The 17,796-nt window shown below is 34.8% G+C and overlaps 1 protein-coding gene across 2 annotated transcripts in view; it reads left to right on the top strand.

Moving 5' to 3' along the window:
* SOS1 (SOS Ras/Rac guanine nucleotide exchange factor 1) overlaps positions 1–17,796 on the top strand; it is a 144,384-nt gene that overhangs the window by 83,694 nt on the left and 42,894 nt on the right. For both annotated transcript variants that reach the window (XM_060117875.1, XM_060117873.1), the window contains exons 7-9: positions 329–439; positions 514–612; positions 17,076–17,203. In XM_060117875.1, coding sequence (XP_059973858.1) covers positions 329–439; positions 514–612; positions 17,076–17,203 — 338 coding nt within the window. The remainder of the gene's footprint in view (positions 1–328; positions 440–513; positions 613–17,075; positions 17,204–17,796) is intronic.

Genomic DNA, 17,796 nt, shown 5'->3' with positions numbered 1-17,796 from the left:
ACACTTAGTTTTCCACATCTAAAAATCCCTCCATTCTTTTGACTATGTTTGTTGATAATACTCTACTAGAACCCTTTCATGAGAGGTGTCATATAAGAATCCCATTACTCATCAGAAAGAATTGATTTACTTTCTTAATTGAGAATACTAGGTTTATTCTGTTAAAATTAACAGCAATGTAATTTTGTTTAGAGGCTTTAAAAGAAATATATAATTGTGCAGGCATAGGTGTGCCCATAATTTAATCTTCTTGTGTTTATGGTGGTAGGTCATTTATACTTTACCTTGGAGAAAGATTATTTATGTTTTGCCTTCTTTATTTTCTAAGGAACTGGCATTTGATCCATATGAATCATATGCTCGAGATATTTTACGACCTGGTTTTCATGATCGTTTCCTTAGTCAGTTATCAAAGCCTGGAGCGGCACTCTATTTGCAGGTATAGTAGTTTTTAGATCAAGATATATGATGTCTGAAAAGTAAACTTAAAAATTAAATCACTTTATTTTCTAGTCAATAGGCGAAGGTTTCAAAGAAGCTGTTCAGTATGTTTTACCCAGGCTACTTCTAGCCCCTGTTTACCACTGTCTACATTACTTTGAACTTCTGAAGGTAAGAAAACTTTCTTCTACTTATAAAATATTCAAGTGTGTTACAGTTTTTTACCAGTTCATTTGTGTGTGACTCATTATGTGAGCGCTCATGAACATGTCTGTACCTATTTTCTTTTTCTAGTTAAGAAGCAAATGTAAATGAATCTACAGAAGAGTGGCATATTTTCTCCAGTTTGAATAGTGAATTTTAAAGCAATCATCAGATATTTTTATCTTGTGCCCTTACTTTTTGTTTACATGGTCGAATGTTTGGAAACAACCTTGTATTTATGCATCCAAGTCTCCATTTTGGGACCTCAGCAGATTCAGGGACTTAGATAAGGAACCAGTGTGGGGATAATGCCAAAGTAATGGAGAAGATTAATCACCTAATTTTCGTAGCTTAAGTTTGCAACTGTGTCTATAGAACTGCTTACTGTTACTTTAGAAGCAGTGAACTATAGTAATCCTAGTAAAAAATTCCCATTTGATTAAAATACTCAATTTAAAAAGCACCAAAAAGAAAAAGTTGTGCTTTTTTTCCCTCTTTTCCTATTATGCACTGAAACTAACTAGGGAAAAGGGAACCTTAGTCTGTATAAATTATAATTCAATAGTGTAGCTCCAGGTGATTTACTTTTAAATATCTTATGTATCTAATGATGTCTGCTTTGGATTATGGATAATATGTCCTAAAAAAATGAAATTTTTTTCAAAAATTTTAAATAATGAATGAGATAATAAAGATATTCTATTTAATGAACTAACCCCATAAATACAAAATAAGACATGCATTAATACTATTATTATTTCTTTAGTTTTTAAAAGAATGTTTTATTAAAGAAAAATTCTGTTTAATATCATGATTTTGTTATAAAGCATGTATTATTAGAAATCAGATTTATAGTTTGCAGGAGTACATGAAGGCTCTCTATAATGAATCAATGAATGAATAGAAAGCCTGAATTTAGCAAACTGGAGAAACTCAGATTCTTACATTTTCCTTCCATTTTCCCAGGTCTCTCTACATTGTAGTAATTTGGAGTTCAGTTAGATTTGTTAAGTAGGAATGTTTGAAGTTGGAAAGAACTAAGGAAGTTAAAGGACTTGATCACCAGGCAGAATTATGGAGCTCTTAGCTCTCTGTTCTAGGCTGCAAACAGAATACCATTTATGGTCTTCGGTAATATAGGATGATTATTTTAAGAGGATAATCAAGAGGAAGCATTTGGTGTGTAAAATCATTCTTTATAAAAATTCATTATGACAAATCATAACCTCAGAATGGGACATTGGCAAACAAGTTTATTATATAGATCCCTTCCTCATAATGGAATCTGTAATAATGAGATTTTTACCTGAGACTACAATGAAATTCTGATGGATTAAAGGCCATATAAAACCTTGAAGCAGTCATTAATTAATAAGTAAGAACAAGAAGCTTTGATGAAGTTTCAGAAGGCTATAAATCCTAACCATCTTAATAGTATAAGAGAAATTAATTATTTACTCCCCAAGTATAGGCAATTAAATTTTTAAAAATTATAAGTTATGGTAATAAGACTTTTTAAAATTAAATTAATTCATTTATTTTTGGCTGAGTTAGGTCTTCATTGCTGTGTGCAGGCTTTCTCTAGTTGTGGCGAGCGGGGGCTAACTCTTTGTTGCCGTGTGCAGGCTTCTCATTGCGGTGGCTCCTCTTGTTCAGAGCATGGGCTCTAGGCGCGTGGGCTTCAGTAGTTGCAGCACGTGGGCTCACTAGTTGTGTCTCATGGGCTCTAGAGCGCAAGCTCAGTAGTTGTGGCGCTTGAGCTTAGTTGCTCCATGGCATGTGGGATCTTCACAGACCAGGGCTCGAACCCGTGTCCCCTGCATTGGCAGGCGGATTCTTAACTACTGCACCACCAGGGAAGTCCCCCAAATTTTTATTTTATAATTGCGTCAATCAGAAACTTAAAAGATTTCTACTGGTAAGCACATGTATTCCTAGTTCATATTACTGCCTAAATTTCATTGCAAAATTAAACAGTATATTGAGCAGGAAACTTTTCCCGATTAATTCCACAAATTGTCATCTCTCCTTTTTATTCTGCATTCCCTCAGCACTAATGTACTGTTTGTATTTATTATCTTTAATTTGTATTTGTTGGTATGTTGCTTAAATAGTTTTATTGAGCAGTATTTCAAAGTGTATTCTATAGAATGCTAGTCCCATAAGATACTCTAAATTAAAAGTTTGGGGGAAGGAATTCCCTGGCGGTCCAGTGGTTAGGACTCCATGCTCTCACTGCCGAGGGCCTGGCTTCAGTCCCTGGCTGGGGAACTAAGATCCCACAAGCCACGCAGTGCAGCCAAAAAGAAAAAAATGTTTGGGAGGAATGTTCAGTGGTCAGATATGTTTGGGGAACACTGTATTCTTAATTGTACTCCTAGAAATTTTCAGTGTACATTAGAATATTAAAGGCTTTGTGAAATTGTGCAATAAAGCAATCTAAAGCAATTAATTCCCAAATTAATTAGACCATGGAACCCTTTGAAACTGTAATGTATTTCTGGAGGTTACTTTGGGAACCTATCGTAGAATTCCTCCATCAGAAGAACTGAAAGACCTTCTAACACTTAATGGTCTAAGATTTTTTCCAGTAACGTGATTCTCACTAACTCTAAATTTTTTTCCTCTGGGTATTGTCATAACTTCAAGTGCCAGTGTGGACTAGGTGATTCTGGACTCAACAATGATTAAATAAAATCAGCTCAGTGGGAAGCAGCAAAATACTAAGACGTCAATGACAATTGGAAACTAACCATAATTTATCTATGGCATGGAGTGGCTTTTGAAAGACTAGATAGGACTCTGATTTTTTTTCTGACTCTAGCCTGGTAGCCTACTAGCTGAGTAGCTTGTAACAAGTCACCTCACCTTTTGAGCTCTGGTTTTCTTATGTGTGAAATGCTCTTATCTCACTGGGTGGTTCTGTCAACCAAGAGAACGTATGTAAAAGTACTTCATATGGGGCCTCCCTGGTGGCGCAGTGGTTGGGAGTCCGCCTGCCGATGCGGGGGATGCGGGTTCGTGCCCCGATCTGGGAGGATCCCATATGGGATCCCATAGGATCCCAGCGGAGCGGCTGGGCCCGTGAGCCATGGCCGCTGGGCCTGCGCGTCCGGAGCCTGTGCTCCGCAGCGGGAGAGGCCACAACAGTGAGGGGCCCGCATACCGCAAAAAGGAAAAAAAAAAAAAAAAAAAAAAAAAGTACTTCATATGCAGTAAAAAATATAAATACTGAGTATTGTCATTACTAGAAAATTTTCTTCTTGTCTTGCAGATACCTTAAACTAACATTTTACTACCTTCATCTTTCACCATTTCCCCACTTCTCCTGCCTGCCCAAATTTGTATTCATTTCTTTGCTAATCAGCTCAGATCCCTTCACCAGAAGCCTCAGTACCATCTTTGATTCTTCTCAGTCCCTTATTAGCAGACCATCATGATTAGATTACAGAAATGATTCTGGAATCCAGTCTATTCTCCCATTCCACTGACACTGCTTTAGTCCAGACCCTCAGCATGTCTTTCCTGGGTTACTGTAGCAGTTTCCTATATGGTCTTTGTGTCTCATGGAACTCCCAGTTTGAAAAGTGCAGTTCGTGCCCTGTGAAGTGGGACACAAAGTCTAAATTCTTTAGCCTCTCTCCAGCCTCATCTTTCAATATTTGATGTTACTTACCTTATGCTTTAGTGATAAAAAATTTCCAAGCAGCTCTGGATATGTCAAATCTGTTCAGGATTCCATATCTTTCTTTTTTTCTATTTTCCTGGAATTTCTCTTCTATTTCTACCTTCCCGTTTCATCTGAAAAATTCCTGCTTGTCAAAGAGTTTGTTCAAATGTTGGTTCTCCGTCAAGTTTCCCTTGGTTTCCTAGGCTGATCCTTTGACTAAGCTCCTTTATTCTCTTCGTATCTCTTTATAGAACATGTCCCATTTTTACTGTCTACCTTGTCATTAGACTGTATACTCCATAAAGAATGGAACTGAGCCCTATGTATCTTTGAATTCTCATGCCTAGTAGTGTTTGGCATTTAGACATTCCATAAATGCTTGTTAAAAAATGAATAGCAAAAATAAACTAAGTTTTCCTTACAATTCCTATAAATGTTTTATATTTGTAGGAATAGTTTAACTGTAAATATAATTACATATATGTATATAATTACATATATATTACATATATATACATAATATGTATATAATTACATTTACTTTGGAAACTTAGAATGCCTTCAACTTTACAAATTCAGAAAATAAAAGTTTAGTTATTAATAGTATGACTTTAATGCCACTGAAACTGGAAAAAAGAAATACTTCCCCCCCCCACAGCAAGTTAGTTTGCAGTCAAGTCTTTGGAACCTTTGATTAATTTTTTTCACATTAAAGCTAATTTTTATGAAGTTAAAAAAAAAAAACTTCCTTTGTGTCCTTTTGAAAACCTCATTGTTCCAGTAATTTGATTTTCCTATGTGAAGTTTAATTTGCTTTATTAAACCAATTTAGAGTTGTTTCTTGGGGCTAAGTAAATATGTTGACCAGTATTTTGAAGGTTACCAAATCAGTACATTGTTCAGTTCATCAAAAATGTTAACTTTTTCTTTGTTCTTTAGATATATTATTTTATCCTCTTAGGGTATACTCAGACAAATGTTAGAAAAAAATCATCCAGGGTGATTTTGAGCCAATCAGTTCCCTAGAAAATTACCTGTTCTCTTTCCAATTTGCTGGGTACATATAACCTAGGGGAAAGTAAGTCTCCCTCAATTTAAAAAATCAGGTTCAAATCTATATTGTTACTTGTGCATTAGTGTGTTAGTTTCCGAGGGCTGCTAGAGCAAAGCAACACAGACTGAGTGGCTTAAAAACAACAGAAATTTATTCTTTCACAGTTCTGGAGACAAAAAGTCCAAAATTAGGGTGTTGGCAGGGCCATACTCTTTATAAAGTCTCTAGGGAAGAATCCTTACTGCCTTTTCTTGGCTTCTGGTGTATCCCAGAAATCCTTGGCATCCCTTGGCTTATAAATGCCTTCACTTCAATCTTTGCCTCCATCTTCACATCACTTTCTTCATATCTTCACATTCTTCTCTGTTACCTCTGCATCCAAATCTCTTTCCTTTCTCATAAAATGCCAAGTCAGTGGATGTAGGATCCACCCTAATCCAATATGACCTCATCTCAACTTGATTATATCTGCAAAGACCCAATGTTCTTTTTTAAAAAAATTTATTTAATTTATTTATTTTTGGCTGCGTTGGGTCTTAGTTGCTGCGCACGGGCTTTCTCCAGTCGCGGAGACTGGGGGCTACTCTTTGTTGTGGTGCGCGGGCTTCTCATTGCAGTGGCTTCTCTTGTTGCGGAGCACGGGCTCTAGGCACGTGGGCTTCAGTAGTTGTGGCTCGCAGGCTCAGTAGTTGTGGCTCACGGGCTCTAGAGCACAGGTTCAGTAGTTGTGGTGCGTGGGCTTAGTTGCTCTGCGGCATGTGGGATCCTCCCGGACCAGGGCTCGAACCCGTGTCCCTTGCATTGACAGGCAGACTCTTAACCACTGCGCCACCAGGGAAACCCAAGACCCAATTTTCAAATAAGATTATGTTCACAGGTACCATGTGTAGAACTTCTTTGGGGAACACAGTTCAACCCATTACAGTTAGTTTTTGGTATACTATAAAAATTAAATTCATTTTTGTTTTTCTGATTCTCCAGTGTATATTGGCTTTCTTAAACCCATAAAAATATATTTTTTGCGTGGGCCAATTAATCATTTCCTCCTGATCTTAGATTTTAACATTTAATTTCAGTCCAGCAAAAATCTAGTGAAAAGCCAACAATTGCAGTATTTTTCAAATAGATGTATTATAAGCAGCTAAAAACTCATGGGAATTCAAAATTACTAACAATCTTCTGAATAAGACTAAATGTACATAACTGAGGTTGGGGTTATCATGTATGCTTTCCCTTAAATGAAAAAATAATAGAAAATTTAACACTTAAAACCTCCATACCTTTCTTAGGTTTCATTGATAATAAAAAGTACAAGATTAGGAAAATAATTGAGAGAAACATGTCCAGGTTTAATTTTAACACATCATAACAACCCTCTGTTTTTAGGTAAGATTAAATTAAGAACCAATGGAATAGTAAATATTTTAGTGGATGTTAACTCGTTATAACAGTGCAGTGCTTGTCTTGATCACAAGCTTTACTTTAGAAAATAAGAGACACTAAAGACTTTAATATGAATGTTCACATGGTTAGACACTTGCTATATGTTAAAATTTAACATTAAATTTTCTAATATTCCTAGATTTTTGTGTACTGACTGACTTGAAGAATAGTCCTTAACATTTCCCCTTAGCATCATAAATATTGCCAAAATTGTAGCCCCAAATGCTTAAGTACAGAACTGTGGGAAAGGTTACAGATAAGAACTTAGAACTGAATGGTGCAGTGAGTGGGAAACTTAGGCTTAAGAACTGAGAAATGTTAAAAGTAGGAGACATTTTTCCTCGCAGAGTATTTTTTTTCAGTATATAAAACAATTGGAAAAGGCAAATATAAATTGTGCTACATCATTCACTTTAAACACCCACTAATGGCCTTCACATAGTGCACCAGAAACTCTTTGTAAAGAAATATGCTCTGAAGACCCCTACTACAGGTATCTTGTATGCATTTGTTAATGGCTTTGGTTTGTTGCTTTTTCAGTTTGGGAGCTGGACAAGTATCAAACATCTTCTACTCTAGATAATGTTTTGTCTACTTTTTTCATGTTCTGCATCTGGTTTAATTGCTGTATGTTTCAGACCATTTTTTAATACTGCCCATGAGCTGATGCTTAATACCAGCAATAAGAGGAGATTTAGAAAACATAGCTTCTCTCTGAGTATCATAAAAATAAGTCCAGAAGAGGTCTGTCTAGCTTCCATTCCTTTGAACTAGCTTTCTAAATTTAGAAATTCTTTTCCAGAAACCGTGGGCTCAAAGCAGTGAGCTAAGTGGTATCATATCTGACCACAGATGCTGAATGCCTAAAGTTAAACATAGAATAGTATAATTCAGGAGCCATTATAAACAAATAGCTGACTAATATATATTACTCCGGCTTTAAAATTTTAAATCAGCTAAACTGCTGTGAGGAACATTCAGTTTTGGTGATTTTTTTTTCTCTGATAAGAAGAGAGATGGTTTTGAAAGGTATTTTATTCCATAAATGAGATTATCCTAACATTTTTTTAGGGTTGATTTCCTGTTTAAAGTTTCAAACTCGTTTCACCTTTCAGATTTTAACTTGCTTTTACATTACTGCATTTTCTGCCATTTTTCTCTCATTTCCTCTTTCTGGAATTCCAGTTACATGTATGTAGAACTACTTTATGTTGTCCCACAGATCTCTGAGACTGTTCATTTTTCTTAAATCTTTGTTCTTCAGAGTGGTAATTTCTATTGATCTGTCAATAGAATTGTTAGTTACTATACTTACTCTAGAATTTCCATTTGGATTTTGTTTTATAGTTTCCAGAGACTCCCTATCCGTCCACTCAATAAGACCATGTTTTCCTTTGATTTTTTGAATATGATCACAAAAGCTACTTTGAAGTCTTTCCTAAACCACCCCCCATCTGGGCCGCTTGGAGTCAGTTTCTATTAACTGGGTTTTTTTCCTCGAATATGGGTCACATTTTCCCAGTATTTTTGCTAGTTAACAACTCTGGATTCTGTTGTGTTGAGGATTTCTGGGGTTCCCTTTGTGGGTTTTGGTTTTTGTTTTGTTTTGGATTGTTGGGTTTTTACTCTAGTAGTAGACAGTTAACTTTTCTGGACTCAACTGCAAATTTGTCTCTTCTGCGTTGTGCAGCAGCTAATATCTCTGTATCACTTTTTAGGATTTCCATACGCTGCTTTTTTAGCTTGACTCTTTCCTGTCTTCCTTACACATGTATGATTTGACAGAATAAATGTTTGGGCAGAGATAGTGTTCAAATTTGGGGGCACAGTATCTGGTTCCCTTACACCTGGAGATTCCCCCTTAATTTCCAGCCACTCTGCCAGCCTCAGGCTGTATTCCCTGGCACCTTAAACCAATAACTCTTCAGCTTAATGCTCTCTGAGCTGTGTACAGTTGGGGAATAAACTCAGTTTAAGAAAAGCAGAACTTATCCATTATAGCTCTGTCTTTCAAGAGTAGATTCCTCTTTGGTCTCTGCCTACTTTTTTGCTAGACTCCTTGGGGTCTTTTCATGCATGCAGAGTTTAGGAGTCAACCAGGCATTTGAGTAGAGTTTATTCTCAGATTTTGTGTCTCAACCCTTCTGCAATTCATTCACTTCCAGATTTCCCCCTTCAGTTTCCTTTTAAATTCTGCTCTCTTTCATCTCTAGTCTGTAAAACTCCTCTTCTTCTCTCCTTCTTCCTCACTGTCATCATGGGAGGTTGGAGAAAGCCCTAATCCCACAAGTGTACACTTTCTAGTTGCAGCTTTTCAAGAGCAATAGTATTTCTGGCTTATGCTTTCTTTCAGATTTTTTCCAGTGCCTATAAATATTTTTAATCTCTTGTTTAGATTGAATAATTGTTATCTACAGAGGGTTCTCCAGACTTCTTCACTTCACCACCATTACTGGAAGTTCTTGCATTTTTATAGCTCTTCTTCAGTATTTGTTATGGCTTTGCTGTCTGTAACAATAGGAAGGGGGTACAGTGAAGGGCTGCAACTCATATTCCACAAGTAGGCAAGAGAACTGCTAATGTTAGAAAATGTATTCTAATAGATTTAAAGATATGAGTAGCTGGATCCTGTTTAAAATACAGTTTGAATATTGGGCATGTTTAAAAATCGGTTGCACTGATTATTTTTTTAATTGCTTTATTTGTTCTTAGATCATCCTTTATCTTTTTCCTCACCTAGATGACTTGCTTGAGCTTAAAATATTCCCATACAGAAACAGTACACAAATTTAATCCAATTAGCAGGAACTCTAAAAACTTTTTACAATTATCTAGGATTGTTACAATCTGAAAACATAATAGTGATACTTAGAACCATATTTCCCTGTTTTACTTTTTTTGCTGTTGTGTTATGACTTCTTCATCAAATAAACATTGTGGTATTCAACTTTTTTTTCCCTTTTTTAGCTGGAAATTCACCAAACTCTCTCCTTTTCTTTAAAAAGCTAAAAATAAACATAAATTTGGCCTTACTGTAAAAAAGTGATTCTAAGTCACAATGAAAGGAGCTTGGTAACGTTATTCACCAGCATTTTGGCCTTTCAGTTATAGTGCAGTTTCTTTCTTCTTTTTCTTTTTCTTTCATTTTTTAAGGTGTAAGATCTTTTCTTTCATTAAGTGCTTCTCTATTTTAAAAAGTTTTCAGGGACTTCCCTGGTGGTCCAGTGGTTAAGACTTTGCCTTCCATTGCAGGGGGTGCGGGTTCGATCCTGGGTCAGGGAGCTAAGATCCCACATGCCTCGCAGCCAAAAAAACAAAACAAAACAGAAGCAATACTATAACAAATTCAATAAAGACTTTTAAAAATGGTCCATATTTTTAAAACTCTTAAAAAAATAAAAGTTTCCAGAATTTCGAATACTCTAATATTTAAAGGTAATTAATAGATAATAGTAAATAATACTTTTATCATTATCTGTCTCTATCATTCTTTTTTTTCATAAATTTATTTATTTATTATTTTATTTTTGGCTGCATTGGGTCTTCGTTGCCGTGTGTGGGCTTTCTTTAGTTGCGGTGAGCCGGCTTCTCACTGTGATGGCTTCTCTTGTTGTGGAGCACGGGCTCTAGGCGCATGGGCTTCAGTAGTTGTGGCGTGCAGGCTCAGTAATTGTGGCTCATGGGATCTTCCCAGACCAGGGCTTGAACCCATGTCCCCTGCATTGGCAGGCAGATTCTTAACCACTGCACCACCAGGGAAGCCCCTGTCTCTATCGTTCTTTTGATCATATATACTGAAAAACTTTTTCATAGACAGTTTTAATTCCTATTATATATATTTAAATGTTTATATTAATTGCAGTTTTCCACCTGTCTGGATAGCAAAGAAAGACAAAAGAGATTAAAACCAATTTAGCAAAATCTTAAAAACTGCCAAATACGGATGAAGTATATGAGTATTCATCATTTTATTCTACTTTTAAGTATTTTGTCAATTTTTATAATAAAAATTATAAATACTCATTTTAATTAATTTAAGAAACCCCAAATAAAACTATATAAAATAACTATAAACTTCAGCTAGTATTAAAAAATTGTTTTTTAATTACAAACTTTAAACTCACTGAATCAACAGTAAATATTTTTTGTTTTCCCTTCTCTTGGTCAAATATTTTTTAAATTAATATTTGAAATCTCAATAGATAAAGTATGATGCCATTTACTTTTTAAAACCATAAAATCTTGTCATATGATTTCTTTGGTAATTGCACATTTCAGACTAGCAACTGAACTTACCATCAGTCTGATTGCTAAAACCATTAGAAGCCCATTTTAAGAGAGAAGATACTCTGATAGGTACAGTATACAGAAAGTTGAAGAGCAGATGTTTAGCTAAAAGCAATAAATTATTACTTTTTAAAAAAACAGCTTTATTGAGATATAATTTACATGCCGCAGTGTTCTCTATTAAAATATGCTTTTTTTGTTTGTTTGTTTTCAAATTATTTCTGCTCCGAGGTACCTGTAGGGGAGAAAGTTTTTTCCTCAGCCCTCTTAGAGTCTCTGGCTGGGTCTGAAAAGGAAACTGACAAAGATTAACAGGAGAAAAGCATACAGATTTATTTAATGTAAGTTTTACATGGCACAGGAACCTTGGCATACTGAGTATTTTAAACTGAAGGAACTTGACAAAACAGAACCAGGGAGGTCACTGACCTTCTCCCTCCCTCCTGCTGTTTTCTCAAACTCCTTCAACTTAAAATACTCAGTATGCCAAGGTGCCAAATTGGGGAGTAGTGTGTCCTGAACCCTATCACACCCTTCTCCTCCCCCACTCCCGTCCTATCATTTACTCATGAAGTGTATCTAGAAAAGCAGTGACCCCTTTGCTATCAGGTAAGAAACCTGTCACACCCAAGGTTACTTTTAGCAGCGCATGAAGAAAATCAGGAATTTTGCTGGTCTCAATAGGATTAAAGAGATTCAATGAAGAGAGGGGTATGAAAAAGGAAATGGGGAAATGTAGACTGTTTATTGTCCAACTATCTTTTGAACTACTCTACTTCTTTATTGTGTAAACAAATCAAGTTCACTTTCCTGAAAACTTATCTTTCCCAGGAAAACTATTCTTTCTGCACTCATTCACTCAGTGAAGTGGTCCTACTATCCATCTGGTTACTCAGAATAGAAACCTGGAAGTCCTCAACTCTTCTCTGTCATTCTCCACATCACATCCACTTCGTCACCAAGTAAGTCCTTTTCATTCTTGAAAAGGATCTTCTTTTGGATTCATCTTCTGTTCATTTCCTCTCAGTACTCTATGAGGGCCATGATCATCTCATCTCCCTTCAGTCCTGCCTTCCCCATCCTCACCCCCACCATTTGCTGTTTCCTGGGTAACCAAACCAGAGCCATCTTTCTAAAATGCAAATTTGATCACATTAGTCACTAGCTTAAAACCCTTAATGGCTCCGCATTGACCCAGGTTAATGTTCAAGTTCCTAATAAGGCTTGCAGTCCTGACTTGGTCCCTGTTGACTTCTCCAACATCTTAACTCCTCACCTCTCCCCACCCCCATCCTTCCCAGCCACCAGGTTCTACTCTTCAGCCAGTTTCTCTCAGCCTTGGTCCTGAATAACTCTTTGATTGCACATGCTGTTTCTTCTTCCTAATATATTTTTTGTACCTCTGTTTCCCCATACCTAAACCATTCTTATCCTTCGAACCTTATAGTCATTTCCTTCTGGAGGCCTTCCTTGCTATCATCTCTCCCTTTATTAAGTCAGGGGCCCTTGCTGTGTATTTCCAGAGTGCCCTATATTTTCCCCATTATAGCACTTTGTCATTCATCTGTCTTCTCTTTTACACTCTAAGCTCTAACAGCAGTGACCAGATTTGGCTTGCTCACTGTCATATTTTCATTACTTATAAATAATGGATGGTTAATTAAATATTTGTTAAATTAATTCTGATTGGAACTTCACTGGCTTCCCCTGTAGATCTGCCCTTTTGAGTTTCATTCAGCTACTATTAATATTCTATATAGTTTCTAAAAGTGTACAAAAGACCATTTAATTATCTCAATAGAACTTGTGACTTTCCTCAAAAACTTAGAGAATTTTGCTTTTATTTCCTAATAGTGAACTGTAAGTCAGGTTATAATTTATATTTTAAGATTTCACTTCTATATTTTCAGCCATTGGCTAATTTAATAAAGATTGTTTCATTTAAATTACAATTATGGATTATGTATAGTGTTATACTATTTATTTCATGTATTATATACCACCTTGGTAATGGTCCATCTCCTTGCTTGTCTTGGGGGAAAATAAGGGTTAAGTAAAAGAAGATCGAATTCTGTTAATATCATTAACATCACATACTGGTTGAAATTTTATATATTTTAGGAGAATTATCTGCATATATGAAATCACTTTAACTCAAAAAATAACATTTGGGGGAAAGGAAGGAACTAGTTATGAAATTTACTTCATGATTCCTATCTTTGCTTGTGTTCTCATATTTTGTGATGAACTCATATATGTACACAATATTTAAGATAAAGATAAATCTTTATTTTTATGTTCCAAATCTTAGACAATTATAGTGTATATTTCTTAAAAAATTTTTTTTATTGAAGTCAGTTGATTTACAATATTGTGTAACTTTCAGGTGTTCAGCACAGCAATTTAGTTATACTATGTTTCTTGATTATATATTTTGTCATCCTTGTGCATTGCAATTTACCTATTTGAATGGAATAGGTTTTATTTGGTGAATATTTTCTAAACAAATATTTCAAGTCATTTCAGTTCTTTGGGTAGTATATTGAAAAGGACTGAGAGTTGGGAATCCTGGGTTCTGGTCCTGCCTGCCTCCATCATCAAGTAAAATAGCAGTTTCTTTATTCTATAGTATTTCTTGTTGGAGAAAACTAATTTCTAGAAATAAAAACATATGGATTCAAGTTTGTTTTTAAAGAGAGGAGCCATTATATGTTTGTGAATTAGTTGAACTCATATAAATTGCATCAGGTACAACACTTTATTTTTTTATGTGTAAACCAGTCTTGAGTTTTATTTGTCTCCTATCTTTTTCCAGTTTAAAGCTTCTTAAATTTAATACTGTTTATCTCTCAGGGTTTCCTTTGGGCATGCAGTATACCATATTGACTACTGCCCCTTCTACTTATTTCAAAAGGACCCCCCCCCCAAAAAAACCCAAAAAATTACTGGTAAAAGTGGCTCCTTTCTTTTGAAAATGTAAATTTTATCATCTCTATAGATCGTATGATTTACCATTGTGCTTTAGAATATGATGCTTTGGGTAAGTTTTAATACATTCTCATATACGGCAATGTAATATCAGGACTTGATAATTTTTTTGACTATTTAGTAAACAGAATTTGTAAAATTAAATTGTTGCTGTTACATAATGTTATTAAATAGGCACCCATGAAAAGCATGGTATTGAATATCACTTTGGTAACAAGAGGATGCTGCTTTGTGGAGTCTCATTTACATACTAATTGCCATTGCTTTGTTTCTGTAGCAACAATAAGCCACCCCTTTGATGGTGGTTAGCTTGAATTATTCTGCACCAATGCCCTGTTTAAATCAGCTATGTTAAGTAAAAGAAGCAAAGAATGCTTATAAGGAAGGTCATTTATTACATTGAAATTTGTTTTAGATGCTTGACTAATGCTGTGAAGGTAAATATTACATTTAAAAATTATTTCATCAGTAAAGTTTTATGGTTTTTAAAATAGACTTTGGGTTTGTGCTTTTAAAATATATTAAAAATATTTTTGAGATACCAGTATATTCTGTATGTGAAATGCTATAGTTAATGATAGATAAATGACCCAGAAACTTGAAACATCTTTAGAATAGAAAATCAAATGCATGTCTAAATGGATTTGTTACTTTCAGAGTTCTTTTTATGTGTTAGAATTGTGTGTTTTGTATGACTAGCTATGTTTGCCTGAATTAATAATATTAAAAATATCAAAGGATAGAATGTAAAGGACTCAATAATATTCTGTTGTTAGTGTCAACTCTTTTTTTTTTTTGCTTTGTACCATATTGACTTAAATATTGAGTGATTAAATTCTGAAACAACTCAGTGAAGTAGTTTACTCTTTAGTGGTACTTTTATTAAACCATCTAGAATTTTGCCCTTTCTTACTGAATATTGCTTTCATTGTTAGATTGTCTGCTGCCTTTGAAGCCTAAACTTGATAAAGTTTATGGTAATATTTTATTTGTCTCCAAAAATTCTGCCATATGAGAGGTAAATAGTTTAGAATCATAGAGATGGAAGATACTTTTAGAGATTACCCAGAGTCCAGCCTTCAGCCTACCATTAATATCCATTAACTAAAAACCTAGTATCTTTCTTTATGAATACTTGGCCATTGGCTTTCTTTAATCTAGCTGGCCATGGTGAAGAGAAATACTATGAGTAAAAGATATTTGCATATTTCTTGTAAGGTAGCTATTTTTAAGTCTCTTATCCTTTAGCAACTGTCTCCCTCCCCCAACCCTTTTTTGTTGGAAATTATGTGAATAGATTTTTGTTTTACTTAACACAAATGAGACTGGATATTTTTCTAAAGAGTACAGATTATGCCTCAGTGAGTTTTAAATAATGGATATAAGAAATCTGAATAATAAAACCTGATTGTTAAATAGATATTACAATATATTTATTACTTCTGGAGTATTTGAGCATTAAGATATTTTAAGCAAATTATTTTTATAAAAATTGTCTGGAGCATTGAGTAAGAATATGTTTACTTTTCATAGGTCATCAGTACACGTGTGTGTGTGTGTGTTGTGTGTGTGTGTATAACCTGTATCAGTTGAAACAAAAAAGGAATGTATTGTTAATCTTTAAGAGATACCTCTCCAAGAACAACGTTCTTAAAGTACTAATGGATAATGAAGCTCTTTGAAAAGTAAACCTTTGTAAATTACTATTTTTTATGGTTTTATTTCTCAAGTCTTTTTCCTTTATGACCAAGAGTAAGTGTTCTTAAATGTTGCATGAAAGCTCTATTAATAAACGTTATTTCTTAACTTTTCCTTTTTGGTGGCCACAAAGAGATTTATAAGGTTACTGAATTATTGTCACTTACTGTCACTCATACCTCAGTTAATTGCTTGCTTGAATTACCGCCACCTAGTTGCATTGATGATTAGTAGTTATTGACGACTCAATTCTTGTTAAGTACAGACTTTCTGTCTGGCACATGTGGTATCTTTAGGCACTAATTGAAAATGTGCTTGAGTTTCACTAACATGTATATTCCTAGTTTTACTCAAAATCTTAACATGTGAATACTGACAAAGTTCTTCATGATACCAATGTTAATTCTGTAGTAGAACTACAAAGGAAAGCAACTTACACCTATATTGTATGTTACCATTTACAAAGTGCTTTCATTTTTAATAACAACCCTACAAAATAGGCAAAAAGTGCTTTCATTTTTAATAACAATCCCATAAAATAGGCAAAGCAGGCGTTTTATAAGCCTCATTTGACAGATAGGAAAAGCGAGGCTCAAGTCAAGTAATTTGCCCCAAGGTCACACAGAAAGTAGAGTCAAATTTTGATCCTAGGTTTTGTGTCTTCAACTTCCTCTCCACTATATTGCATCCTTCTCTGTATATTTATCTTCCTCGGCATTCCATTGCTTACAACCATAATGTGGGAATCAGAAATCTAAGACAAAATTACACACTTCAAAAAAAATCTCATCTGTGTGTCTACTGTGGTGCCAAGACCTATGATAGTAAAAAGATAATTTATGTCCCTCATTTCCTTTCAGTAATATTTATCTGAGAAGCTGCACATTACTGCCTGTCAGAAGGTGTGACATCTGTTAATACTGTTTCTACATTTTTTGTTTTTTTTAATGTAGAAAACTTGGTTGCATGTTGATATGGATAGTAATATAAAGGAAGAAAAAGACTTCTAAAAAGAATAATAGGGACTTCCCTGGCGGTCCAGTGGTTAAGTCTCCACACTCCCAATGCAGGGGGCCCGGGTTTGATCCCTGGTCGGGGGACTAAGATCCCGTCTGCATGCCTGGCACAGCCAAATAAATAAATAAAATATATCTTATGACAGGTTTAAAATTTTTATTGTGGTAGAAAGAGTTAATCAGTGTTATCTTTATCCTTAAATAAAATGGGATTATTATTTTTTTTGGCCAGAACTGTTCTGCTAATTCAGATTTGTCACTTTTTACTTTGCAGCAGTTAGAAGAAAAGAGTGAAGATCAAGAAGACAAGGAATGTTTGAAACAAGCAATAACAGCTTTGCTGAATGTTCAGAGTGGTATGGAAAAAATATGTTCTAAAAGTCTTGCAAAACGAAGACTGAGGTGAATATTTTCACTTTTTTTATAATCCTCCTTTTCACCCTGAATATTGTGGTATAAATTCAGGGATCCCAGTTCCCTCCTCAAGTAAACAATGAAGAAAATACTTTTAGTGACAAGCTTGGTCTTTCAGAGGAAGTGACATCAAAGCCAAGAGAATTTGTTATTGTTTGAAAAACCTTTCATATTTGTGCATTTTCCTTGCATACTCCCAGACAAGACCTCCTGAGAGTCAACTGGTAAGCTAAAGGAGAGATAGAGCAAAATGTATTGGGTAGATTTATGTCAACGTCATTGTTCTGTCAAAGTAAAATTAGTAGTGTCTTTTATTTTAGGGATTATGTAACTCAAGGCATTAATTCAGATAATATGCTTCCAGTTTCCTAATTATAATATAATATATACATGGTTTTTAGCTTTAGGTATTGTCTACTTAAGCATTTCTAGATAAATTTTTTAATCTTTCTTTTTTTTCACTATATTGGGCTACTTTTTAATACTTGTCATTCTAAATATTTCATAGCCATGGTAGAAATAATCATTCTGTAGCTAAATATATAGGGTAGAATTTTGTCAATTGTCAGTTCTTTTTAGAG

Source organism: Mesoplodon densirostris, chromosome 14, assembly GCF_025265405.1.
Source record: "Mesoplodon densirostris isolate mMesDen1 chromosome 14, mMesDen1 primary haplotype, whole genome shotgun sequence".
Classification (NCBI taxonomy): domain Eukaryota; kingdom Metazoa; phylum Chordata; class Mammalia; order Artiodactyla; family Ziphiidae; genus Mesoplodon; species Mesoplodon densirostris.
Note: the sequence above shows the minus strand (reverse complement) of the source record. Positions and strands in the feature narration are given on the sequence as shown.